This window comes from Sylvia atricapilla, chromosome 6, assembly GCF_009819655.1.
Source record: "Sylvia atricapilla isolate bSylAtr1 chromosome 6, bSylAtr1.pri, whole genome shotgun sequence".
NCBI lineage: Eukaryota > Metazoa > Chordata > Aves > Passeriformes > Sylviidae > Sylvia > Sylvia atricapilla.
The window spans coordinates 9,801,296-9,826,973 of record NC_089145.1 but is presented as its reverse complement, the minus strand read 5'-3'; the positions used below and the strand labels follow the sequence as shown (position 1 = coordinate 9,826,973).

The following is a 25,678-nucleotide window of genomic DNA, read 5'->3' as shown; positions in this document are numbered from 1 at the left end:
CTACTGTGCACAGGCAGAGGGCAGGTATTAGATGTCTATCACAAAAGGAAAAGGCTTTAAGGTATTTCGCTCACATTTGAGCATCTTCTTCATCCAACTGACTTCCAGACATCTCCCTTCCTCACTGACGTGCATACACAGGGAATACGGCACAGCTCTGTTGGCAGGTGACACACAGGACAGCAGTTGTGTGAAGGGAATAACCCTCCCCAGCAATTCCAAGGATTCAACATCTTGAATCACAAGGTTACAGTCATTTCTGCCTCGGAAGCAACACACAACCCTGTGCCTTGTCTTGCCTGATACAATCACACTAAGTGAACCTGAACTTTATTATTTTTTTGAGGCGCAATGAAGGGAAAGGGTGAACTGGAGCTGAAGTAACACAACAGACGACACAACCATCTGCCTTTTAAACCTCAGCTTTACCCCAGACTGGTGACTGCACCATTTTAGGACACTAAAGAAATTCTGTTGAGATGCAGATGACTGTCTCAGTACGACAATGGCAACATAATACAAAAATTCCCAGTCCAAGTGTCTATTGCAGCCAATCTACTTCCCAAGAAATCCCTAGTGTCCTGAATTTTAAGTTAGCTTACACCTAGAAACGGGTCCAGATGAGCCATTTTTGTTACTAGAGTGTTTGCAAAGTACACTTAGTCACTGATTTCTTCGACAGTCTCTCATGACGAGAGTAAGAAGCACAGCAACGGGCTCATCACAGGCTGACAACAGCATCTAAACGGGAACACATCTGCCTCTGGAGGGCTATGATTCTTGGCTAGGAAAAGGATGGGGGAAAGATTGTAGCTGAAGAATATGGGTCCAGAAGATTTAGAAACCAGGCTGCTGAAATCACCAAAGCTCCCTGGCCATTAGGACAGCAGCCCACAACCCTTCTGCATCTTCCCCAGACGGCTTCCCCTCCCTTGCACACTTCAGTACAACCGGACTGAAACCACAGGATGCTCCAAAGCCAGTTGTAATAGGTACAGAAATAGCAGCATTTCACTCAAATCTGTTTGTCAGCAGAGGAAAAGATGCAAAAACACAGTCTGGGAACTCACCAAGCCTGCACTTTTCTACAGGAATGCAGACAGCCACAACCATCCTCATACTGGCTCATCAACTATTTTTAGCATCAGAAGGGGAGGCAGCCATCAGTGAAGGGCCTGTTCCCTTTGATCCAGCGGATCTGAGCACTGTCTCTGTCCCAGAGATCCTTTGCTACCAAGACCACAAACCAGGTAAAGAGCTTTAGGTTGTTCCTGCTCCCGAGTACAAGGCATCTCTCAGCAGTTACACGATAGGTTGGAAGAAGGCCACGCAGCCCATTTAATTCCATTCACTTCCTCTCCCCTCTGCACCATGCAGCCAGACTCTATTAGTCTTCTGAGAGCAATTGTAGTTAAAGTGAAGGATGCCAGGAGGCCCTGGGCACTCAGCACACATTGGATGCACCGTTCGGAGCTGCTAGAGTCACCAGCTCCAAGCTGCAGGCTAGCAGCAGAGAAATCCCAGCATCCCTGTCACTGCACGCAGCTTTATTTATGTCCAAAGGTTTTACAAGTTAAACACAAACTCCTTCTCAGAGACACTTCCCAACTGGTTCTGTGTTTAGCACCCGAGCCGAGGAACAGACTAAACTCAACTGGCACCACAATGAGCCTGGTTTCTCTGTCACTCATTCCTCCCTTGGGGAGCTGCAAGAACTTTCCCCCAGAACCAGAGGTGGATCCCAAGGCCACCAAATGGTACTGTTGTCACCAGGACCTCAAACAGCTGTGGGCGTGAGCAGCCCCATGGAAAGGGCTCAACACGCCACAGGCAGAACCACCAAAGGATCACAATCCCCCGCTCACAGAACAGACACCCATGGGGCCAGGAGCCAATGCTGCTCTGGGACACTCAGCCTTCCCCCCACGGATGAACAGGAAGAGCAGAGAAGCAGCTCGGGAGGTGACAGCAGCAGGGCACCCGTCTGCTGACACAGCGCTTCCAGGTCTTACACCTGCCCCGCAGGAGGGTGGTGGCGATCCCATGGTTTTGGCTAAAGTGACTAAGCGGGATCGTTTTGTCCTTCCCACCAGCTTTTTGTTCCCACAATACAAAGCCTTCCCTGCACACTCCCCAGAAAACTGGAAAGGAGGGTGAGAAGAAGACCACAAAGCACTCTCCTTCCACCTCATTTCTCCCTGCAAGCTCTCTGCTCCTGGTTCTACCTTTCACAGATGCTGTAAAGGTAATGCCCAGCTGATGACGCAGCCTTAACAAACCACCACAGTCCCAAACTCTGATTCTGATACGAAACAGCTCCTTTCAAGCAGCTAAGTGCCGTATTTTATGGTACCTTTGTGATCTGCACAACTGAAATACGTACGCCACGTTACAGCACATTTGCATCCCTCAGCAGAAGGAATCTGAACTGCTGTGATTCTTTCATAGGGATGCAGCACAGCCTGGCAGCCTCACAGATTCAGCTGAATCCATCCATCTGGAAAGCAGCAGCTTCGAACAACATGGCTCTTACGGTTTCCTAGATTATATCCCACATCCCAGAGTGATTAAAGGCCATTTTTTCACCCTGCTCATCAAGGAATAGAATATTTCTGAGGACCACAGGGCAGGAAACCATGGAGCTGGGAGGAGAGCCTTCCCAGGACACACCAGGAGCTGCCTGGCCCAGACCTACCCTGGTTCCACATGCCCCAGAGGTGCGGGGATGATCTGTAAGCGCTGCCATCCCTCGCAGGCAGCAGCACGAGGTTACAACCACGCTGCAGCTCAGAGCCCACCAGCACCCACCGCCACAGCTCCACCTGCTCTGCCAGCACAGATCAGACCTTTCCAGCACCACTGCTTCGTTTTTCCACAATTAGCCACGTACAGAGGTTTCTCCAGCCTCACCTACAGAGACCAATGACAAATGAATCAACATCACATACCACAGTTGCCCATTGCAGTGGCCAAATTTCTGTTACTCAGACCCCTTCCAGTTCAGCATTCCTCCTCCCACCACCGAAGAGAACATACTTCGTTACAGAGACTTTCATATTGGGAAAATATTTTAATATAGTAAACAAGTCAATTTACCTTCCACATATTTTAAATAAGTTTATGCTCATCGTTAAACAAAACTGTTTTTACTTCAACAATGGATTACAGCCTCTAAATTCGTATTGTTCCCAGCTGATCCTGTAAATAGCGAGGAATTTTGGACACCGATATCCTTGTATAGGTAACAGACTGGCATAAACAGCGCAGGAATTCAATGCGGGTTCAGAGGGAGAAGCTAGCCCTGGTGAGGAAGAAAACGAAGCCACAAAATTCCCTTTTGAGGAACAACCGGGGGGAAAAGAAGATACCGCAGTTCCACCGAGTCCACCGATACCGCAGGGCCGAGTCAGTTCTCCAGGTCAGTCTCCGGCCGGGCTCCACGGGCGCTGCACGGTGCCGCAGGGACGGGCGAGCCATCGGTCTCCATCCTCGGCCGAGCCCCGCGGCCGCATCCCCGGCGGCGAGCGGCCTCCCGCGGCCCGCCCGGCTCAGGGGCTGCGGGCGCCGGGCCCGCTCCCGGCCGCGGGCGGGGGGGACGCGGCCGGCGGGGCGGCGGCGGCGGGGCCGGGGCCGGTGCGCGGCGGCGCGGGCGGAGGCCCCGCAGTGGGTCCGGCGGGCGCGGCGCGGAGCTGCGCGGGGGTGGCGGCGGCGCCGGGGCCGGGGCTGGAGGAGCCGCCGCTGCCGCGCACCGGCTGCCAGATGAGGCTGTAGTAGACGGCGAGCACGATGGCGGCCAGCGAGACGGAGAGCACGTAGGCCAGCACGGTGGCCAGGCGCACCCACTTCTTGTTGGTCTTGGCCGCCATGCGCGCCTTCTTGTCCCCAGTGTAAGTGGCGGGCTTGCCCCGCTCCGCGCCCGCCTCCTTCTCCTTCATGGGGGCCCGGCCCTTGGCCCGCTGCTCCACCGAGCCCTCCGTGCTGGCTCCGGCCCGGATCGGCCGCCGCCGCCGCTCAGGACATGCCGGTACCGCCCGCGCTGCCGCCGGTGCCGCTGCCCGCGCTGCCCCGCCGGGGGCGAGGGGCGGAGCGGAGGGGGCAACCCCGCCCTGAGGGGCGGCAACGACACGAGGGGAGGAAGGGCAGGGGAGGAGAGGGGAGGGCAGGAGGGGAGGGGCCGGGCCGCCCTTAACGAGCGCCCCCCAGCACATCCCTCCCTCCCCTCCATCCCCGCTTTCCCGCCCCGCCGTGAGGGCAGCCCGGGGAGCGGGGCCTCGGAGCCATGGGTAGCGCCCACCGAGCCGCAGGAAGGCTTCTGGCACCGCCTCCTGGGACGTGCCCAGCGCTGGAGGAGGTCAGGAGTCTCCTCTCTACCCTGGCTTCCCAACGGAGTTACTTCTTGGTGTCTCTTGATGCAGGTATGTGCTGCCTGCAACCTCTGTGAGGAGGCAAGGGTGCCCGAGCCAAGCGGCAATATTTAGAGGGAGAGGCTGCCTTAGTTTTGTCCAAACTGGGCTCTTCCCAAAGCCGTTATTGATACAATCTAAACCTCCTCTTCAGGTATGGTTTTACCTAACTCCACGGGTGTTAGTTCCCTACAAAATTGTTCTATTGTCTTGTTCAAAAGACAACTAAAATGCTGATTTGGGGTATAAATTAGCTTTGTTTTCTTTATGGTGCGAGAAAATTACTTTTGATCGTGATGTAGTTGTGCCTTCTGCAATCATTTCCTCCCTCCCTTCAATCTGAAGTCTGTCAGGTATAGTGGTTGCAGCAGAAACCTCTTGTAAACCAGGACTTCTGGTTCTGGAAGAGGCTACAGCAACTGGAGAACTGCCTGTTACCCAAAGAGGCTTCCCCAAGAAGATATGCCACGGAATAATTGGAGTAGCTGCAAAATAATTGTAGTTCTTGGGAAGGGAGGATTGTGCTGACTAAAAGCTCCAGGTCTGCTGTCTGTATGTGAAGGGGAGCATCGCCCTGGCGGTCTGTACAGGCACAGAGTGCGCAGGACAGGGAGCTCCAGCAGCAAAAGGAGCATCCGGGAGGGGCTGTGAAGCCCCTCAAGTGTGGAGTGTGTGGCTGATTGTTCTTACACAGGCAAAGCAGTTTTGGGGACAAAACATGCCTGTTTGGGCTGAGGGGGTGGACTAGATGATTTTTCAAGGTCTGTTCCAACCCAAACGCTTTTGAATTACATGCTGTGGCCTCTTGGAGTATTTAATGTTCATTAAATCCTGCTGCATGTCTGGGAGATGTTTGTTAGCCAGTTTTGGGACTTCTCTGTGTTCCCTGGTCTCTCTTGTGCTGACTGGTTATACCTGATTGTATTGGTTACCACTTGTGCTCTCCTAAAAGTCAAATGGCTCACAATTAAACAGAATTAGCTGATGGTTCCAGCTGGCAAAGCTTTCCGGAGTTATAGAATTGCCTCTTCTGTGGTGTTCTAGAACTTATATACATAAAATCGCTTGAGCTATATATGTTTAAGTTTAATTGTGCACATGAATTTATAGCAATTTCTACAAAATGGATTTTCTAGTAATTTTTTCAATGTGTTTTTCCTCAACGATGGGTTTGCTCCAGCTCCTTCTCCTTTTTTTAGTTCAGCAGGTGAAATGATGATGAGTTACTACCCCCCACAAGTCCCTTCCCTATGCTCTTGCTTAATTCCAGTTAGCAGGCAGAGGACTGACATGTACAGGGAATGCCTGGGGGGCTTAGTGAGGGCTTGACAGTTTTTGCCTGGTGCTTGTCAGGTTGAAGTACTGAGGGTTGAACAACAGGCCCTGAGCCAAAGCTGACCTCTCGATGAACCTTCCAACCAAATGCTAAATGTATCCACTTGTATCAACCAGTACCGTTTGCAATATGATAGATGTATCTGTTCATTGTCAAAACATGTAGTCACCTTTCCCTGTTTAGGAACCAGATAATGTGGAAAGTGCAGGGGAATTGTTGGAACATTCCCAGCAAATGAATGTATTGAGTGTGATGGGCTTGTGAGGTTCAGCCCTCAGCCCAACAGCTTCACATCCCTGTTGCAAATACTTGGCTCATTCATGCTGCAGTGGAGACTTGCCTTTCCTAAAACACACTTTTCCATGGTATTATTCTATAAATTTGGCATTCTTAAGGCTCTCAGAGCTTTGAGTAAGACAAGGCTTGTGTTCATTAAATGTGAAGTCTTGGCTTTTGCCAAAGTCAGGTGAAAGCTTTTCATTTCACTGTGGACAAATAACTGGATATGAGCTTCTCTCCAGGCAGCTGTGAGCAGGTCTGTGCCTTCTTTCCCAAATGGAACTCCTTGCAAACAACCACCTCTAAAGGAGCTGCAGTAATAGTGTTTGCTTTGTCCTTGTGGTTCTAGCAAAAACACCAAGCTGTGCTCTGAGTGGACTCCTGCAGTGCAAAACTGGAGCTCTGGGGTTGTGTAAAGTCAGTGACAGTGTCTGACACTAGACACAGCTTGCAAATTATCCTTCTCTAGGATTCTTCCTCAAGAGCACAAAAGTGATCACTTGCTGGAGACAGTCAGGAGTATGTGATGCACTCAGGGACTCCTGCTAAGGAAGGAGAGCTGCAGAGCCCCTGAACAGCCTTCCTTCCACCGCTCCAAAACTGCTCTGCAGGCTCCTGTTCTTTATAAGCTCCTTTAATTTTGACTTTCTCACATCTGAGGGTCCACTAGAAAGCTTGAATTCTGCTGCTACCTGTTGCAGTAGGATGTTTGTTTGCTCTCCAAGGGCTGCCGAAGGATGTAGCTAAATGAACTTGTGTTATTGATTTCTCATGATCACAGTCAGTGAATAGCATCCCAGTGCTGCAGGATAGGGAAGACTTCATTAAGGGAGGATTGCTGGCCTGAGATAGATTCTCTCCATGCAGACCCTGCTTCTGAGAGTAGCAGAATATGGGATGGAATGCCTGGGACATCTCTCTGAGCTGTGCAAAGGCCTTTGCAGGGAGGAGGAGAATGCAGTAGGCTGAGGCTGGATATTACGGAAACGAGAGCTTTGGGCTAGCATGTGGAGAAATGGAGTTTGTGGGAGGGCCAGGGAAGACCATGGCTGACACCTGTTCAGTTTCATGAACTGAGCAGGCAAACAGTTGGAGTAAGTTGGCCTGATGGAGTGGGAAGGAACTATAGATGAGCTTAAGAGCAGAATGGGGCTTCCTCTCCCAGTATCCTGATTTCCTGTGCAGTGTTTTGTACTGGTGATGAATGCAGGGGGAACTGGCTGCTTCCACCTCCAGGTGTGGTACAAGTTGCTTTCCTGTTCTTGTTACTCTGCTACTGAAGTGTCCCATGAGATGGGCATGTTCTTTGCCATTGCTCCTCATGCTCTTCCTTTCCTGTTAGTGACCTGTCTTGGAAAGTCTTGTTCTTTCCCCAGCAGTCAGGAATGGTGTGGTTCAGCCAACCCTGGGCAGCAGTCACCTGCCAGTGACTGCAGGGATGTATGAGATGTTTAAATGTGGTATGATTCTGCTTGCAGCTCTCACTGCACTGTTTGGAAACACACTGTAAACACAACACACTCTGCCCAGTGAGCAGTTAATTATAGGCCTAACTCTGTCTTGGTGGTTGGACAGAGAGTTTCTTGGGGTTTGGGATTTTTTTGCACAAGACCTCACTGCTTTTATGGTTTTGTGGCATCTGTGGCCACTTCTCTGTGCCATAGTCCACTGCCCTCTGATTTCTGCAGATCAAGCTGAAGAGTCATGCTGAGAGCTGTCAGGAGTCCATGGCCTTGTGGTTTCAGCTCGAAGTAGGACATAAGGTATGCCCCTGTACACACACTCAGCAGTTCTGTTCTCCAGGGTGGTGAGAAAATATTGGCTTTGTGGTCTTAATGGTATCGTTAATCCTTTCCGGATTGCCAGTGCTCTGGGGCAGAGCAGCCACAGGAGCAGTGGGATGGGCTGGCATTTGCAGAGTTGGGAGTTCACTGCTGATGTGCAGTGTCACAGCTCTTCACTAGAGGACAGCATTACACATGGCAAAGTAATTATCCTGCAATAACGCTGGGAGAGATTTCTTACGGATTTTTTGTGTGCCAGGAGTAAGCTGGGGTGGAGGTTACAGAGCAATTTGCCAGAAGTCAGGAGCCATCCTGTCAGGGAGGTTTAACAGCGTGACTTAAATCAGTGTCTGCAAACCTTGTCTCCTAAACCTTGTCTGAAGGATGATGTTGCCTGCTTTGCTGCTGCATGCACTTAGGAAAAGATACAGGCTGCTGGATAGGTAGCACAGGGAGAGGAGGAAGACTATTAAACAAAAAAAAGGGAAATGTTTGCATATGAAAACTGTTGTAGAAAGTGATGGGTTGCCCAGCGGTGAAGGTCTGGGAGGAAAGCAGGAAGACAGAGGGATGTGGGATGAGTGTCCTCTGGGTGATGGGCCTTGCAGGAGACAGAAAATAAAGGATGATTTGAATAAACAAATACTGTTCAAGTGCTGCTGTTCCTGCCTGCACTGATGTTGGAGCTCTCTGCAGAGGGCAGGGCTGCTGCTCTGTCCTATCACAGCTCCATCAGCCATCTCTGCATGCAAGGGACAGAGGCTCCCACAGAGCGAGGAGTGTGAAGTGGAAGATAAGGAGGCTGGGTTGGGCAAGAGGAAGGGAACTGCAGCTTTTGTGACAACCTCTGTGCAAGTGGAGGTTTGGCCCTGGCTGTTGGGCATCACGTGGCCTTGCAGGGCAGCCATCAACTCGGGCACTGCTCTTCAGGCTGCTTGTGTTTGCTTAGGTCTTGATTATGATTTCATTATTTATTGAATTAAGGTTTTGTTCCTTAGGGGAATCTGACCTTGAGAGACATGTGGGTTAAGCTGTGGCAAGATTCTTGCTTACTTTGTTTATTGATGAAGCAAAGAAAGCTGATGAGTATCCAGGGGTGAGAGAAGGGCAGAAGCAGCCTCTCAGTGAGGCCCTGGCAGGAAGCACACTCGGTTCACAAAGCTGTGATAACTGATAATACCAGTCAAGCCACGGGATCCAATAGCTGTGACTGATCTCACCTGCCCTTGGCAGTACCAGGTGGCAAAGCTCATCGCACCTCTCACTGCTTTGCAGCTGTGACCCCCAGGGCCTTCCTGCAGTGCTGTCAGTGTTCCAGAGGTGGGGGGACTGCAGCACCTCTGAGCAAGATTGATGCTCTCTATTCTCTCCATTGCTGCTCCCTAATTTAAAGGGAAGCAGCTCTGATGCTGCTCTGGCCTTGCAGAAGAGATCAGGTGAGTGCAGAGAACTTGCCCTTCTCATTATGCCCTTTGTCATCTTCTGCTTCTCTGCTTGGGAGTAACCACTTTCCCTGAGTGTGGGATCCTGGTGACACTGGCTTGGCTGGGCCAGGAATATCCCACTGACGCTAAGGAAAGAGAGCCATCAGCCTTCTGTTGGACAGCCAATTCCTGTAAGTGCAAGATTGATAAGTGCAGAAGATGCCATGGTAGTTGGAAATGTGGAAGCTCTCTTATCCCCAGGGTCTTTTCTGGCAGGTAAACCCCTTGAAAGACAAAGGGTGTTGGGTTTGCTCAGGGTTCTCTTTTCCTGCAGCAGCAGGGAGCTCTGATTCTTGCCTTTACTGTTTTACAGTTGGAGCACTTGCTAGAGTTCCATGTAATCTCTCCTGCCTCATGCTGCTAACACCTCAGAATGCCCTTAGGATTTTTTCAGTGACCATTCCCCAGCTGCCCAGGCTGCTCCAAAGTGCCAGACTTGTCACATCAGGGCTGGGAAGACAGGGAGGAACAAAACATGCAGCTGGCTCCCCTTGCACAGTAAGGGGGTTTGTTCCCCCCCTTCTTAGAGAGTCTGTGCTACTTTTGCCAGTAGCTCATCCCTCTTGAGCAATGGCAACCTTGGCTTTGACAGGAGATGAGGATGACATCCCACCATGTGCCTGGGAATCCACAGCAATCATAGCACAGTTACTTCCACTTGTAGTTAGTTGTGAGGCTCTGCCTCTGACTAAAACTGATCTTGCCCATGTCAGGGGGGCAAGAGCATTTTCATACGCCACTCTCCAGGTTAGCCAGTGCCCCTCAGACAGTGGAGCTCCTTTCCTCCTCTGCTGCCCACATGGAATTCCTTCATTCCAAGGTCAGGAGCAGAGACTTGTTTTGGCCTTGTTTGCCCTTAACCTGTTCTGCTTTTGGTCACTTCCCTGCTGCTTTGTCACTATGATCCCCACCTTGCCCACCTCTCCTGCTCTGTGTCCCACGTATCTGCCGCAGAGCCAAGTGAATCTGCGGAATAGTGCAGTTCCTTGGGACTCTGGGAATGTTTTGTTTCATCTGGGGAATTTCCAGCTGCCCTGCTGGTCTGTCTCACTTTGAGGTTGACATTCAGAAGAGCCCATAAGAGAAAGGAAAACTGTTTAAGACTGGACAGTGCAGTGAGTGGCCCCAGAAATGGAATCTGTCCAGAGCAAGGAATGAGTTTGTTTCCTGGGACATCTGGCCTGTTGCATGAAGGGGGCAGTCTTCTTGTAGCCAGAGCTGAGCTGCTCCGTAACCACAGCTGCTGAAGCAGTTGGAGATTTTCTGGCGATGTTTGTACTTCGTCAAGAGAGCATTTAAGGAAGTTGAGTTGCGGAAGTTCACGGAGCCGAGTGCCTCACCAGCACAGCTCCAAGGAGTGGATCCCTCCCGGAGGGACAGTGGGCGTTTGAGCCCACGAGCACGCCAGCCATCGCCAGCCTTCCTCTGGGTGACCTTGGGTGAGGCTCTGCTTGCCTGGGGAGCTGTTGATTTACAATGCAGATTCATTGCTCCTCGCCTGCCTGTCCCTGCCCCTCCTAAATTGGGCTGGGATATAAGAGGTTGTTTGCTCTCCGATGCCAACAGTGGCCATGGCAGAACGCCCTGCCACGTGAGAGGCAGAGATAGAGGAGAGGGGGCGAAGGAGGAGTGAACTGTGCAGCTGCTCTTGCTTCTGGTAGCTGAGGAGCACATCAGCAGGACCATGTCCGTGCTGAACCCCGTCCTGCAGCCCACGGAGGTGAAGGAGTACCTGTGCAAGGGTGACCGCTTCATCAAATGGGATGATGTGAGTACTGGGCTGTTCCTTCCCTGGGCTGTGCCTCTGGCAGCAGGGGGACACGGGTTGGGTCACAGTTTGTGGGGAGGCTGGGAGCCTGTGTTCAGAGTGGTATCCCATCTGACAGCAGAGGTCTCTGCACAGGGAGACAGAACTGGGAAGAACAGGAAAGCTGAGGACTAAAATTAAGGGGGTGCGTGTAAAGGGGTCGGGGATGTGATTTCTGCACCTCTTGTAGTGCAAGATGGAAACAAATGGAATGAGCGTGCACTGGGTCTGTGTGTGCAGCCCCTGGAGTAGGACTCAAGGTCCAGCTCTCGGGAAGGTGGTCGCTGCTGGGATTCTCTGTGGGGTGAGATGCAAATGCTGCATTTGGACTTTCTGGAGGAGCATGAGGGGTAGGATCTACTCCAGAGCAAAGAGCACTCACTGCACTTTGCAGATAGAGATGAAATCAGGCTCCAAGTTGCTTCCTCTTATGGCCCTGTTGCCGGAGTGGATCGGGGGTGAGCCATGGCCTCCCACGCCTGTCTGGCCGCTGGGTCTGGGAATGACTGAACAGCAAAGGGCCTGTGCTTTAACAGGACTGAAGCCTCAGGGTGCTGCAGCAAGCTGCTGCTCTCTCCAGCTCATTGTCCTCTTTACCTTCAAAACAGCTGCTTTGCAGTTACTGCCTTTCTGTGTGAGGGGAAGAAAGTATAGAGTAGCTGCAGTTCATTGGAATGTGAGGGCTCCCCTCCTCACTTTCTGAGGAGGTAAAGGAGTGCTTACCCCCCAGCAGCCACAAACCTGAGCAGGAGGAGAGCACCTGCCCATCTGTGCTGCCTAGAGAGGGACTGTCTGCTGTTGAGCACCAATATTGATAAAAGGGGGTGAGCCCAGATTATGGTCATTCACAGGGATCTAGGGAGATGGTTCATGTGGTGTGGAAATGAGATGATCAGAAGGAGCCTGCAGCAGCAGTGCAGGAGGGATTGGCATTTATGTGAATGAATAACAGCAGCCAAACTTGTCTAAAACTGCTGATGACTTCGTGTCAGTCCTTGGGGACCACTCTCCCAAGAATTGGAAGTTGTTAAGTACTTCGCTGGGTGTTCTTAGGATGGGTTCCCCTAAAACCCAAGGTGAGTCAGGTTGGGCTTCCAAGACCTACCAAGTGTTTATTTCCTGCTATAGCTGTTGATTAGTGATTCCTGTCTGGATCTTTCCTTAAAGTTTATATATTTGTAAACATTTCTAAGAAGTTGTCTCAACTAAATAGTTTACAGGCTTGATCTCCACCAATAAAGAAAGGCTTCTCCATGAGTGGGCTGTTCTGGCCACATTGCTCCATTGCACTGGGCTTTCCCAATCCATGGTTAGAACAGGCTGCAGAGGATGATGGTGAGAGCTCCAGATTGCAGGGTTGCTGTGCTTTAGAATTCATGCCTGTTGTTTTTGTATCTCTTTCGATTGACCTGTACTGTTGGTTACAGTTTTGAACTCCTTCCAGGATAAGTGAGGCTAAGGAGTTAAAGAAGATTAGATTGGCCTCTTACATCACTGTTCGGCTTGGGATGGAACTGAGCCTTCCAGCAAAAAAGCTAACCCCCACTTTTTCCACAGAGCTCTCACCTTACCCAGCTGTGCTAAGGCACTGTCTAGAGGAGAGAGCAATGGATCCCTGACAGGCAGGACTGTTCTGACCTGTCCCATGGAGTCAGTTGCAGGACCTTGGGCTAAGGAGCAGCTCTGCAGTGCTTTGTTCAGCATCCAGCAAGCTGGGCTCCTAGGCAGACTGAAGAGGTGAAGTCTTACTATGTGGGTGGTAGCTGAGTTAAAGAACCAGCTGGGAATCCTGTCAGAACCCCAGGTAGGGCACAAGGTAGTAGCTGACCTCTTGAGCAGGGCAGATGGGTATGGGTTTGGCTCTATGCTGCCTCTGAGTCCTCGTAGTAGAGTCAAAACTGTTCCTATCTCTGAAACATTATGGATTACAGGATTTTAGCGGACAGCGTTTGCTTTTTGGCCCACAGAGTGAGAAGCAGCCAGTTTGGCTGCCAGACCATCTTCTGTAGGATTGCCCGTTTCCTTTGCTGCCCCACTGGAGAGGCTGCCTGCATCTCCAGGCAGGCCTAGCCCTGCCCAGAAGCCTGGCAGCAGGTTCCTTGCAGCCTCAGCTTGCCCTCCAGAAAGCTGCTTTGTGGGAGATAAGGGTAATCTAGAACATGGCACAATACTCTGTGGTGGTACTGTGGGGCCTGTTCTGCTGTCCATGGCCATGTGTGCAGGGAGCCAGCCAAGAGCTCTGGGAACATGGACATGGTGCTGGCCCTGGCACAGCAGGAGGAAGACAGGAGGCAGTAAAAGGACCATATACAATGTGCTGTGCAATGAGCACTTGACTGTAAATATTGTGTGTGGAAACAGAGGTCCCTGAAAATACAGATACACTCTAGAGTAAAGTATGAGTATAATAGCAAACTGAAGAATCTGAGGCCAAGAGACAAGTACAACTTCCAGATTTCATTTCTGGTTTCCTATTAGCAGTGATGTGTTTTAGCTTCCTGAATTGAATTTGGAGCCTTCCCAGAAATGGCTGTGTGGGGTTCAGGATCAGCCCCAAACGATTTCATTGGATTGCAGCCTCTGGTGTACATGTCTGCATAGCTGCTTTTGATGGTCAGTGTAGAGACAGTCTGTGGAGTTTCAAAATCCCCATCCAAAACAGCATAATGATGCTGCATTGATGCATCCCCTCCTTGAAGCCTTCCTGACTAAGAGCCCAGATAATCTGCATGAACACCTGGATGAGAGATGCCATGGATGAATGCTTTCTCTGCTTGGCCTGGGCTACTCCTGAGCTTGTAGAATAAAGCAGGGCAAAGAAGACTTTTCAAATGAAACAGTTAATTGAATCTCCAGATACTTTGTTCTCTCAGTTCTTCTGTAGAAAGCTCCAAGAGAGCTGTTCTTGTTAAATGCACAGGTTAGGTGAGACTCAGGATTCAGCTTCCAGAGCCTCATGGGTGTCACTGTGGAGATGTCCTAAAATCCTTGGGTTAGTTTTCATAAATCCCAGAGGGTATTCACCTGTCTGGGTCTGTATTTGAACTGGGAACTTTGTGTCCCAGGATGTTTTCTCCAAGTCACCCAAGGTGCTAACATTCTTTCTTTTGTTTTTATTTGTCAGGAAACATCAAATGCCTCTCCTGTGATTCTCCGAGTGGATCCTCAGGGCTTTTATGTGTACTGGACCTATCAGAGCACGGTAAGTGCTGAGACTGCTCAGCTCGGGCTCCAACCAGCCAGGTCAGGTTTGTGTGAAATGACAACACTGCAAGTGCTGAAGTCCTGCACTTGGGAGCAAACTGCCACACTCATTCCTCTTAGCAGGGACACCCCACCAAGGAGTGGGAGCTGCTCAGTGGCAGGTTGGTCTTCACAGCACCAGGAAAGTGCAAGAACTGAAGGCGTGAGTGTGGCCTTTCTGTGCCTTTCATGCTTTCACCTTTTTTGACTCTTGCAAAGCTCATTACCTGTCCTTCAAAGGACTTCATGAAGAACAGTTGTGCTAATATCCCTGTCACCCAGCAAGATACAGGATTCTCCATTAACTGACTCATTGGGGTTTTAGACATTTTAATTAGAAAGTAGTGACCATAGTGATACAGGGCCTACATGAAGTCTGGAGAGTAAGTTGTGCTCAGAGTGATGTTTGCAGGCTGCCAGAGCAAAGCACAAGATGCCAGCTGCTAGAGGAGAGGGAGAGACAACACAAGGAGGAAAGAGAATTCAGTTCCTCACTGATGAGTAGCATCAAGTGATGGAAAGGGAGGTGGAAGGCTGGGCTTACTTCCGCTTTCCAGAGCAGGCTGTGGTTCAGCTCTACTTCCTCTGCCTGACCTACATGCCATGGCAGAGTCAGACCGTCCTGCACAGCCTCCCGCCAGGGATCTGGTGGGGTTGGGTCAGCTCTGCCTTTCCAGAGATTGTGCCCAGTGCCAGCTGGGACCAGGCACATCCCCTGAGAACAGTGTCACAGTGCTGGGGACTGTCACACCCCTTGATGTCTCTGTCACTCCTGTTCTGCTTTCAAGGTCCACTTGGGCAGTCGAATTTCTGCTCTGAGGAGTCCAGCAGGAAGAAGCGGAGCATGAAGTGAGGCAAGGGGTGCTGGTGTCACCATGAAAAGGGAGATACTTCATTGGGATACCTGGGAAAGGGGTTGGGGAAAGGAAGCATAGCTGCCACAAGGACACCCAGACTGGAAAGGGTCTCGCATTCCTGGAAAATGCTGTTGATTAGCAGCCAAAGTATACTGAACTGCTTTTGCACTATGGGCTCAGAAAGGAGTGGGGTTAGGAGTAAAAGTACTTCCTGCTTAACAATAAAATGAGGATACAGCCAGAAGACATGGCATCCACATTGTCCTGTACTGTGATCTTGGAAAATAATACTATCTGCTGCAACAAGTATAATTTGTTCTCCAGAGCCATGGTGAGAAGAAAAATTAGTAACAGAGGAAGGAAATTCAGGTTGGATATTAACAGAACAAACAAGACAGCAAGCCAGGAGTGAGGACTTGGAGAGGCTGCCTGAGGAAGGCTGTGCGGTGTCCTCTGTGGGAATGGCTTCCCTCCCTGCCTTATTCCTGCTGGGAGAGCTCTTCCACAGGGAAAGACACTAAGCCAAACCTGATTTACAGCTTCTAGGGGCTCTGTCATGGAGTGCTTACCTTCCTCCTTTGTCTTTGCTCATTTTCCTTGTCCTTATTCTGTTGTAGGAAAGGGAAATTCTGGATATCACCAGCATCCGAGACACCCGAGCAGGGCGGTTTGCCAAAACGCCCAAGGTGAGTCCACAGCTTCTTTCTGTCCAGTGTTTCCATGGAAAGGCAGGGCTGCCTGTGGTTTGGGTGAGCTCAGGCAGTTTGTCCTGGATTTCCATAGGAAGAATGTAGAGAGGATCTCATGTCCTTACATCACAGCTATGTAAATACAGAAAAGCCATCTTGACTCTTGTCCCTGACCTCCCTCCCACAGAGGGGCCCTCTGTGCACCCAAAAGCAATACTTCCAGATGATGGTAGATGGGCTCATTGGAAGGAATAAGTCAGAAAGCCAGGAAAACCAATTCCCCTTCCAAGTGCCCTGCTGCACTGGTAAGTCCTGCTGGAGGCTCTGATACTCCTGCACTGAGTCACCAGAGCTGCTCTTGTGAAAGGATGCACAGGGTACCCACAAACCTGGAGTTACAATCCCATTCCAACAGTGTGTGCTGGGTTTTTTTCCCTTTAAAGAGAAGAAAATGCATTTTCAGAAAAACTAGTTGGTTTTTTTTTGTTCGGTTGGTTTTTAATTTTTGTTTGTTTGTTTTTCTTCCAAATATTTTTGCATTTGCACATGATCAGGGCTTTATTCCCCATTTCATTTATAATTGAAGCTTCTTGCAGCCCTTGTTAGGACTTTTTTTCTGGGACTTTTTTTTGTTTGTTTTTAACTTTTCCATGTATGGAAAATGCAAGCAGAAAACTGCAGTAAAGCTCAGAGGTGGAAAAGGGACCAAAGAAGTAAAGCTGATGGGTCATGTGGTGACATAGGTGACTCTCTAAGGCAAAGAGGAAAGGTTTTGCAATAACTCCTGAGCCTCAAGCAGCCTTTTGCGTAAGTTGTGTGGCTATTTTCTCAGTCTGCTCTGAAAATGTCTATTCAGAGCTCCCCAAGACCAGTATTTCTCAAAATGCCATAGTAAGGTGGGTGCTAAAGGCATAGCAGACCTCAAGGACAATACCCATCTTCTTAAAAATAGTATTTTCTTCAGAGAGACTGCCTTTCTCCTTAGAAATTCACTAGAATGGAACATACTTCAGTTTTCAATGAGCCTAAAACTTTGTCAGCAGCTTGTTTTGTGGGAATTGTTCTTAAAAAATCCTGTTGGAGGTTGGATTTTCATTTGAGAGAATAAAGTATTTGAGGGTGTTCGAGTGGGTGCTGCTCTCCAGATGGGACACACTAAGGAAGAAGCTGACTTAAAGGGGGGGGTATGAGATACTCTTTTCTAGGGTGTAAAACTTTGAGGAATAACCTGTTGGCAAAATGAATTGATCTTTAATATAGATGATAAATTGCTGGGGGAAGTAGAGGCTGGTTGTCCTGGTGGTAACAGAAGGCTGGAGAAACGTGTCCTAGATTTTAGGAATTAGTTAAGGAAGACTAATTGGAGAGTACCAGGAGAAGACAGTTTACCAATGGTACAGAGTTATTTGGGCTAATAAAATCAGACTAGTTTGTAGGAAGACCTTGAATTGCTGATTTACTGCATGATCTAATGAGTGATACATTTTATACAGATAAAAATCAGGCAATGCACACAGAAAAAAATCCCTCATCCTTCTGTAATAACAGGCCCTGAGTTGACTGTTGCTACTCAGAAGACATCGTGGGTGTATGGTAAAATATCAATGTAATGTTCAGCAGTATTAGCTCCCTAAAAGTAAATTGTATGTTAGGAATTATAAGGAAATCATTAGGAAGTCATACTATTGTGTACACCCGAAATGGATCCATATTTGTGTGCAATTCTAGCGTACTCTTAAATTAGGAGAGAACTGGAAAAGGTAAGGAAGAGCAGCAGGATTAACAAAGGAATGAAGTGGCTGCTGGGGGCAGAGCATCTGAGTAGGAGGGACTGTATTCTGGCAGAAGGAGTAGGATGAATGAGATGTGGAGTGCTGTAATATCAGGAGTTGAATGGAGAAGGGGAGAACCTTACTCAGGGTTTGAAGCAGTTAGTCAGGGTTTCTTCCAGTGCAGGATCTCCATATAAGGCGGAATTTTCCAGACGTAGGAGTAGCACAAGGAGGAGGTGCTGCTGCTGTCCCAGTTCATATCACCATGCCACGGGTGATGCTTCCTGCACAGTCATGGAAATGTGAATATAAAATGTCAGTGCAAAAAGGAAATGCTCTTAGAGGGTTATTAAATGTGAGATAATGCCTCTGGGTTAGGAAGCTGCTGAATCCTAGATTGCTAGGAGCTGCAGGAATGTGTCAATGAAGTGCCAGTGCATTTACCCTGTACCAGTACTTTTCCCTAGGCACCTGGATGGAGCTGCTCTGTTCTAGCTGCTGTAATAGGCCAGGGATAGGATTTTAGAGTCCTGGGAATTGGCTGTAGCTCCTTTTTGAAGAACAACGAAGCAAAGGTCAAGCACTGACTGGTTTATTAAGTATTCTTGGTGGGCAGAAGTGATGCACTTGATGACAACCTTTGCTGTGAAAATCCCAAGTGGTTTTTGAATTCTGCATTTTACAGGGACTCATTTGAGTCCTTTTTTATTTCAGGGAGTTTTCTGGAATTCTGTGATAACATGTAAAATGCACTAGACTGGCTCCTTATCCACCTTTTCCTTGTGGATCCTGGGAGGTCTTATGTGGACACTGAAGGGGTGTTGAACCAAGATTTGCCCTCTGGGTCTGGAGAACTCTTAGTTACATGTAGTTCTGCTATCCCTGATGCCTCTGGCTTAAAGCCCTCAGGGTCGTGCTCATTTGGCTCTCCTGAGAACAGAAGTTCACAAAGGAATGCAGAAAGCAGGGGAAAACTCTTCACATGCACCACCACGCCCTCCACAAGGGGCGGCTGTGTCTGGGGCGTTGTTACAAAAGGCATTAATATAAAAAACTGGTGTGTTGAAGCAAATAAAAATCTGTTTTGAGGTGGAAGAATGAACATGGGTGCTGTTCTGCCCTGTTACAAAATAGTGGCTTGGAATAGTTGTGAAATAGAACTGTTGGAATTAATACAGAGTTACTTGTTTCACTGCCTGAAGGTGGAAAAGGAATGAGCCATGGGCCTTATTTAGGACAAGGATTGGGACAAGGATAGCAGAATCACAGCTGTAGGAAGAGCTGTGAATGGCACCAGCAATAAAGGGAGCATCCTTTGTCCTTTCCTGCAAGTGATGCACCAGTCAATCTGCTGTTCTGAGGCAAAGTTTGCGGCCTGTTTTTCCTGCTGGACCGCAACTGTAGGAATTCCAGAGGAAGGAGAGTCTGTATGGAGAGCATCTGTACCACCGCTTTCCACAGCAAGGGGCTGTGCAGGTTTGGGCTGTGGCTCAAGGATGTAGCCTGCCCTGAGAATTCCAGTCCCATGGCACTGACAAGGTTCCTTTGGGGCAGAGAGGGTGGGTCACTGTGGATGATGGGAGTTCTGTACTTTCAGTAGCAATTTCCCACCACCGCTGAGTAGGAGGTTTGGGGTTTTTCTTTGTAACATCCACACACAAAGAATAATAACACCAAAGCAGCCATGCGGAAAACCACTTGAGAAGGGACCTGCTACCGCGTGCATTGCCACCACAGGTCACAGCTGGGACCCCATCCGTGCCTAGGGATGGAGAAGGGAGCAGGCAGTGCCCAGCACAGTGTGAGAAGGGTCTCACTAGGGGCTGCCGGCCACAGAAGCCACCTCCAAATGCACACAGCCCTCGCCTGCCTTCCCCAGCTCTCTTCTCACCACAGAGCAGAATCCTCCCTGGCCCCTCCTACGCAGAGAGCGCCCCTGCTCATCCGCCCATGCGAAGTTCTTTGGGTTGCTGCCGAGGCTCCTCTTCGTGGATTTTTTTTTTTTTTTTTTAAGATGGGGCAGAGCGAACTTTGGCGTGTGTTCAAGAGAATAATAAAGATAAGAATGAGCAGCGCCTTTGAACAGCAAGGAGACAAGATTAAAAAGCTATTGACTGTAGTTCAGCAGTGTGCCGATACAGATCAGGCTGTTATTTACAATCAGGTCTGTGTTTTCATTTCAGTAATGACGAACAATAAGGGCTGCTCCATTTGTGGGGCTTTTTGTGGTTTCTAAGGCACCAAGACCCCGGAATGCTGACAGACAATCTAATAATAATTAAGGCCAAAATACACAATGTTTTAGGCCAGACACAGGCTGTTGGCTGTATCTTGGGGTTTGTTTAGATGTTTCAGGAGGCACTGGCTTCGAGACAGGCATATTTTTTAACAGAAACAAAAGTTGTACTTTCTGATTGTCATGATTATAAACCAGCTTCATCCTCTGTCCACATTCTGTTGATGTTGAACCTGGAGATGCAGCCTGAACTGCACATGTACAGGAGAAAATGATACTGAGGCATTTCTCTCATCATGTTTTGAGATGATAAAGTTGAAGGCAGTGGGAATGTTCAGGAACCATGCAGGATTATCACAGTGCCCTCAGAGCTGAGCCGTGGCTGTGAGCCACAGGCTGTAAACACTGCGGGTGGTCTGTGGTTCTGCTGCAGCACAGGGGATGAGCAGCTCTGGCACTGGGATTCAGCAACTTGTGAGCCCAGGATGGAGCTGAACTAAGTCTAATTCCAGCCCTCCAACTGGAGAGTGATCATATGGAGCCGTACGGAGGCACCGATCTGTGAGTGCAAGAGAGAGGCAGGTACAAGCCTGTGTCTGGGAAAGGATTTATAAATGGTGGAGCAGGAGCTGAGCAAGGAAATGGGCACGTGTGAGTGATGGCCTTTGCCATGCTGGGCCCTCCTGCTTCTGGCATCATTGTGCAGTGAGCTCTGGGGCCACACATTCTCCTCTGTCCCTGGCAGTGTGTCCCTGCTGGATGACAGAACACCGTGGGCTATTCTGTGCCTGGGAATCTGAGCTGCTTCATTTTCCAGTTCCTTTAGGTGAGAGACTGAGAGCTGAGAGTGCTTCAGTGTGGATTTTTGTCTGCCTGTGTCCCTGAGATGCTTGGTACAGGGTGAGGCTGGCCCTCCCCATTCCACAGTCATTATCTGCAGCATGCAGCAGCAAGGCTAATGGGGACAGGAGCGTTACCTCTGCAGTCAAAGGCATCGGAAGTATCTTGGGGCTTCCTTTTTCCCTTCTGGCAACAAAACAAGAACTCTCTTCTCCAAAAGAGAAGATTTATTGCCCTAGTGCTGCAAGACAGGCTCTGTCAGGGCACAACACAACAGGTCCTGCTGTCAGTTGGCTCTGCCCTATTTCAAGCAGAGAAAGACCATCCCTCTCTGTCTCGTGTCTATCTCTGACTGTTCATATTTGCATGAGAATTTGCTTCTCTCTGGACTATGGATCTCTGTACAGCTTAGGATTTTAGGGAAATCAGGAGGGTGGGACATGAAACACCAGCTGACTCCATGTTTCAGCCACTCTGCTAGTAGGTTGTTTTCTCCTTGTCTGGGGTTTTTAAGGAGATTTGCTAAGAGTGTTTCCCTTCTGATTTGTGTGGCTAATATGCGTGTCCTGCTTTTCATGCAGCAGGAAAAATTCCTATTTTTCCTTTATGGCTACCTGCAAGGTGACAGTGAGTAATCCCAGAGTGAAGCTGTGGCACAAGGCACTTAAGGAGTGCAGATTGTGAAAGAGCCACAATGTGGCATCAGGTTCAGAGCTTCTGCACACAGTCTCTGGTCCTCTCTCCACATCTTCACTGGGTGTTGGATGTGTAAAAGACATGATGTGCCTGGATAAGGGTGACAGTGCTCGGCTTGCTGGGGGACAGAGAGGTCTGGGGGAAAAACAGGTGATGAATGTCTGCTGGAGGAGCAGCGTGTAGAGAAGGGGGAAGGGAGGAAGCCTGGAGCACAATGCAGGAAATGAGTTCAGCACAAATTCACCATTGTTTGGGCCTCCTCTCCTGCACAGCCCTGGAGCTGAACAAATACTGGTGCATTTGCAAGATGAAGTTAAATTTGGAGTTAAAATCCCAACACTTTGCCACTGGCACTGGGAAGTTGAGCTCCAACAAGAAGTTGCCACGAGTGTGGGAAGGAGATGTGGGTGTTTGGTGGTGCTCAGTTCTGTGAAGGAAAATGGCTTACAAGGCAAGAAGGAGCCATTTTAGAAATTCCCTTGTAGAAAATAGGCAACTCATATTCCTTCCCTTCCCTCCCTCCAAATGTTCTGGGATCGAACAGGTTTCAGAGCTACCCCTTCAGAGAGGTGCTTTTCCAAAATAAGAGATAGCAGTCAGATGATCCTGAGTTACAATCCAGCCCATCCTGTTTTTCTTAAAGTTGCCTGCTTGCTACAGATGTGTCAAAATTGCAAATGCTCCAGAAATTAGGAAAATTGAAGTTAAAAATTTCTGCCGTTTCTAATAAAATGTGTATGCAGCTGTGTGTGTGACATGATGCCGACTGAAACCTGAAGGTGCACTCAGATTCCAGCTCCAGTGTAACTTCCAAGTCTGACCTGCTCTAACAATGCCAGACTGTGGATTTTGCCGTTTCTGAAAGAGCAGGTGCTCTCACAACTCCCTGTTTGCTTGGACAGGGATTTGTCCTGCACTTCAGATAATGGATTGCTCTGCTTTATTCTAGGAATGGAAATTTTATCTTCCCTTTAAAAATAGCACCATCAGTAAAACTCTGGGATACCTTGGATACCGTGGCTTAGTGACACCATGCATAGGAATGCAGAAAATGCTGAATAATTTAAAGGATTCTTTAAATACTTTCATATGGTGCTACAATCCAAGTACCACTAATCGGATGAGCCTTACACTTAGCAAAACAAGTCTCTGGTGAGCCACTGCCATAGGGTACTGGAATTGCTGTGGAAAAAAACACTAGTAGCAACCAACTGCAGCAGAAAATGGGGCTTGGAGGGGAAGATCCCAATTCTGGGGTGACAGGAGGTCCCAAAAAACCATCTTTCTTGTGGAGGGAGGTTATACATAAGGGTGTCACACTAATACATTTTTAGGAGTGTGTTTTGATAAAGTGAACTGATTACACAGCTCTGGCACAAGCAGGCCAAACTCATCCCTGCTTGTTTGCAAGTTCAGCCTGAAGTTTCAGAAGAAATTTCATTAAGAGCAGCTTTGACTTTTTCAGACGTGTGCAGGAGTGTTATTTATGGTGGTTTGTCCCATGGAGGATCCAGTAATGCAGACTCCAGAATAAAGATAAAAAATAAGGAAAGGAAGATTGCACTAAGCTGTTTTGCAGCCCTTGAGATGCTTTCTGTGAATTTAGGCCAATGTGTGTATTGGGACCTGGGCTTTTTGGGTAGTTTTCCCTCATTCTCCAGTTACTCCCATCTGTTCTGTTTCTTTTGCAGTCCCTGAAGCTCCGAGAGGTTTTTAACTTGGATTACCCTTACAGCACCTTCCTGCTGAAGACCCTGACTATTGTATCTGGCCCTGACATGGTTGACCTCACTTTCCATAACTTTGTGTCCTACAAGGAGAATATTTGCAAGGTATTGGGGCCTGAGGTCATGGAAATACTGGGAACCACAAGGGATTGGGGCATTCAGTGGGGAGCAGGAAAGGAGAGGGGAAGACAGCATTCCTGAGCCCTTTCAGCATTACTGACAAGGTTATAAACAAGCAGGTTTATGTTCCAGTCAGGTGTGGTATCTCCAGAGTTCTAGAAGTTTCTGACCTGCATGGAGATGGACCAGTAGAAGACCAGTTATTGTTGTCTTTCATGTGTTTTGTATGGATGAATGGGCACCTGAGAAGTGGAAAGTGTTTATAGGCAGGAGGAAGATGATAGAGTAAAGCCCAGAACTATCAGGCAGGATAAGGAGTAACAGTTTTAAACTGGAAGGGGGTAGATTTTGATTGGGTGTAAGAAGAATTTCTTCCCTGTGAGGGTAGGGGGCCCTGGGACTGGTTGCCCAGAGAAGCTGTGGCTATCCCATCCCTGGAAGTGTTCGCTGTCAGGTTGGACAGGGCTTAGAGCAACCTGGGATAGTGAAAGGTGTCCCTGCCCATGGAAGAATGTGGGACTGGAGGGGCTTTGAGGTCCCTCCAACCCAAAGCATTCCAGGATTCTGTACCCTTTCCATGTTTGCCCGACTGCCTCTGCCCTGTTTGTTCCAGGACTGGGCTGAGGATATTATGGCCATTGCCCGGAATCCCCTCACGTACAATGCTCCCCGCTACACCTTCCTAGAGAAAATGTAAGTCCTTTCTGAGAAACCTTTTTCTCTGAAACATCCATGTCCTTTTTCTCTGAAACATACATGTCCTGCTCTTTCTGACAGTACTGGGGAAAAAACCCCAAACTTCTAAGCATTCAGGTCCCTTGGTAGCCTCCAGACCAAAGCCTGGGTCATGCCAAGATTAAGCTGATGATCTCTAGGACCCTGATATTCAGTTCATTGTTAGATTGTTTTCCCAATTGCATGTTTTTCCCTTTCTTCTCATTTAGTAGGATCTCTTAAGATTGCACAAGTGCATTTTTGTAATCTTATTTGGGTTTTTTTTTCACAGTCTAGTGAAGCTGAAGTTGCAACTGAATGAAGAGGGAAAGATTCCTGTCCGGAAGTGAGTGTGGCTATTTGTTTCTTTGTGTCTTCAGTCAGACTACAGACAGAGCAGTTGATGAGAGGATGGCTGCTCAGTGGCTTCAGCTGTCCGCTCTTCTTGCACTTAAGAGGCAGAGAACTTTCCCTCTGTGTCCAGGCCATGGAAGTTCTCCTGCTGCACTTAGGAGTTCCCTATTTGGAGAGCTCTTTGCTGGACTCCCCAGCTCACCTGCATCAGGGCTCCCTTGCTTTTCTTGTCTCCTTTCTCCCCCTGTGAGCACTCCAGTCCTTCCCCACTTCCTCCGTCCCTCAGCCTTTGCTCTGGATGTGCATGAGAGGGAAGCAGCCTCTGGGCTAGTGTTAGTGCTGGGTTAGGAGCAGAAAAGATTTGTCCTTCCCTGTCCCCAGCTTGGCCTTGTGCATCAGGTAGGGCTCCCATTAGAATGGGAAGCAAAGCCCAGCCTGTCCCTTCTCCTCTGCACTGTTTGGCATGAATCTGGAATTGATTTTATGCTGTTCAGTGTCTTCCCAAGTAAGATTGCTCCAGGGCTGGTCCTGTGGTTCCTCTGTGTTGATTTAGCTTGTAAAATGACAAAAGGCAGCGCTGCCATGTTGAATTCCCTTTTGGGTCCATAAATTACCTTTTGTTTTAAGAATGAGGAGCTGCAGACAGTGCATTTGAGAAGTTCTGAACCACTCTGCTCTAGATCTGTGCTGTGTTACAGTATCACGAGAGGTGAGCACTAATCACCCCAAATAAACACAGGCCCCAGGGTGTGTTGTAAGGCAGAGCTGTGCTGGATTAGGGCTGTGCTGACTAAATGGGCTCCTGGAGGCCTGAGCTTTATTCATCACTAGACATTTTTTGTTATTTGTTTTCTAAACCACCAACCAGCAGAATTTCATTGTTAGAAACCAGAATATTAATCAAAGGGCTGTTAAAAATGTGTAGGTCTGTAATGCATAACACACTAGGGAAAAGTGCTTTGAATTAATCTTTAAAATGCAAGCAAGGTAGTGTTGCTGCAGAGCTTATTCCTCTGAAAAAAGCTAGAAAAAATATCTGTTACAAGATGTTCCTCTCCTCAGTGCCCATTTCTTGCAGAATGGTAAAAATGCAGACCATGAAATAGTCCAGATTAAGAACAAGGTTTATAAAAATACTAAGTATCTCCAGGTGCAGGTAAAATGTAAGGCGTTCAAAACTCCTGAAAATTCTGAAAATTCCATGAGCATTTGCCTTTCCTTTAAATATGTAAATCCCTTTGGAATCATACCAAAGCTGCTGCAGTTTTGCCTTGCAAAGGGCAGGGTTTGCATGAGCTACTCCAGCCCCTGCCAGGCACTCCCACCTGGCAGCTCAG

General features: G+C 48.8%; 2 protein-coding genes across 5 annotated transcripts in view; one reads left to right on the top strand and one right to left on the bottom strand.

Moving 5' to 3' along the window:
• Positions 1-3,050: 3,050 nt before the first annotated feature.
• On the bottom strand, positions 3,051-4,094 carry INAFM2 (InaF motif containing 2). The gene has a single exon (XM_066320662.1). It carries the CDS (start codon positions 3,933-3,935, stop codon positions 3,549-3,551), a length of 387 nt encoding a protein of 128 aa, XP_066176759.1. The 5' UTR covers positions 3,936-4,094; the 3' UTR covers positions 3,051-3,548.
• Positions 4,095-10,625: 6,531 nt separating this feature from the next.
• PLCB2 (phospholipase C beta 2) overlaps positions 10,626-25,678 on the top strand; it is a 36,612-nt gene continuing 21,559 nt past the window's right edge. For all 4 annotated transcript variants that reach the window (XM_066320664.1, XM_066320663.1, XM_066320665.1 and 1 more), the window contains exons 1-6: positions 10,626-11,054; positions 14,218-14,295; positions 15,811-15,879; positions 23,118-23,258; positions 23,887-23,966; positions 24,280-24,333. In XM_066320664.1, coding sequence (XP_066176761.1) covers positions 10,971-11,054; positions 14,218-14,295; positions 15,811-15,879; positions 23,118-23,258; positions 23,887-23,966; positions 24,280-24,333 — 506 coding nt within the window. In that variant the 5' untranslated portion in view covers positions 10,626-10,970. The remainder of the gene's footprint in view (positions 11,055-14,217; positions 14,296-15,810; positions 15,880-23,117; positions 23,259-23,886; positions 23,967-24,279; positions 24,334-25,678) is intronic.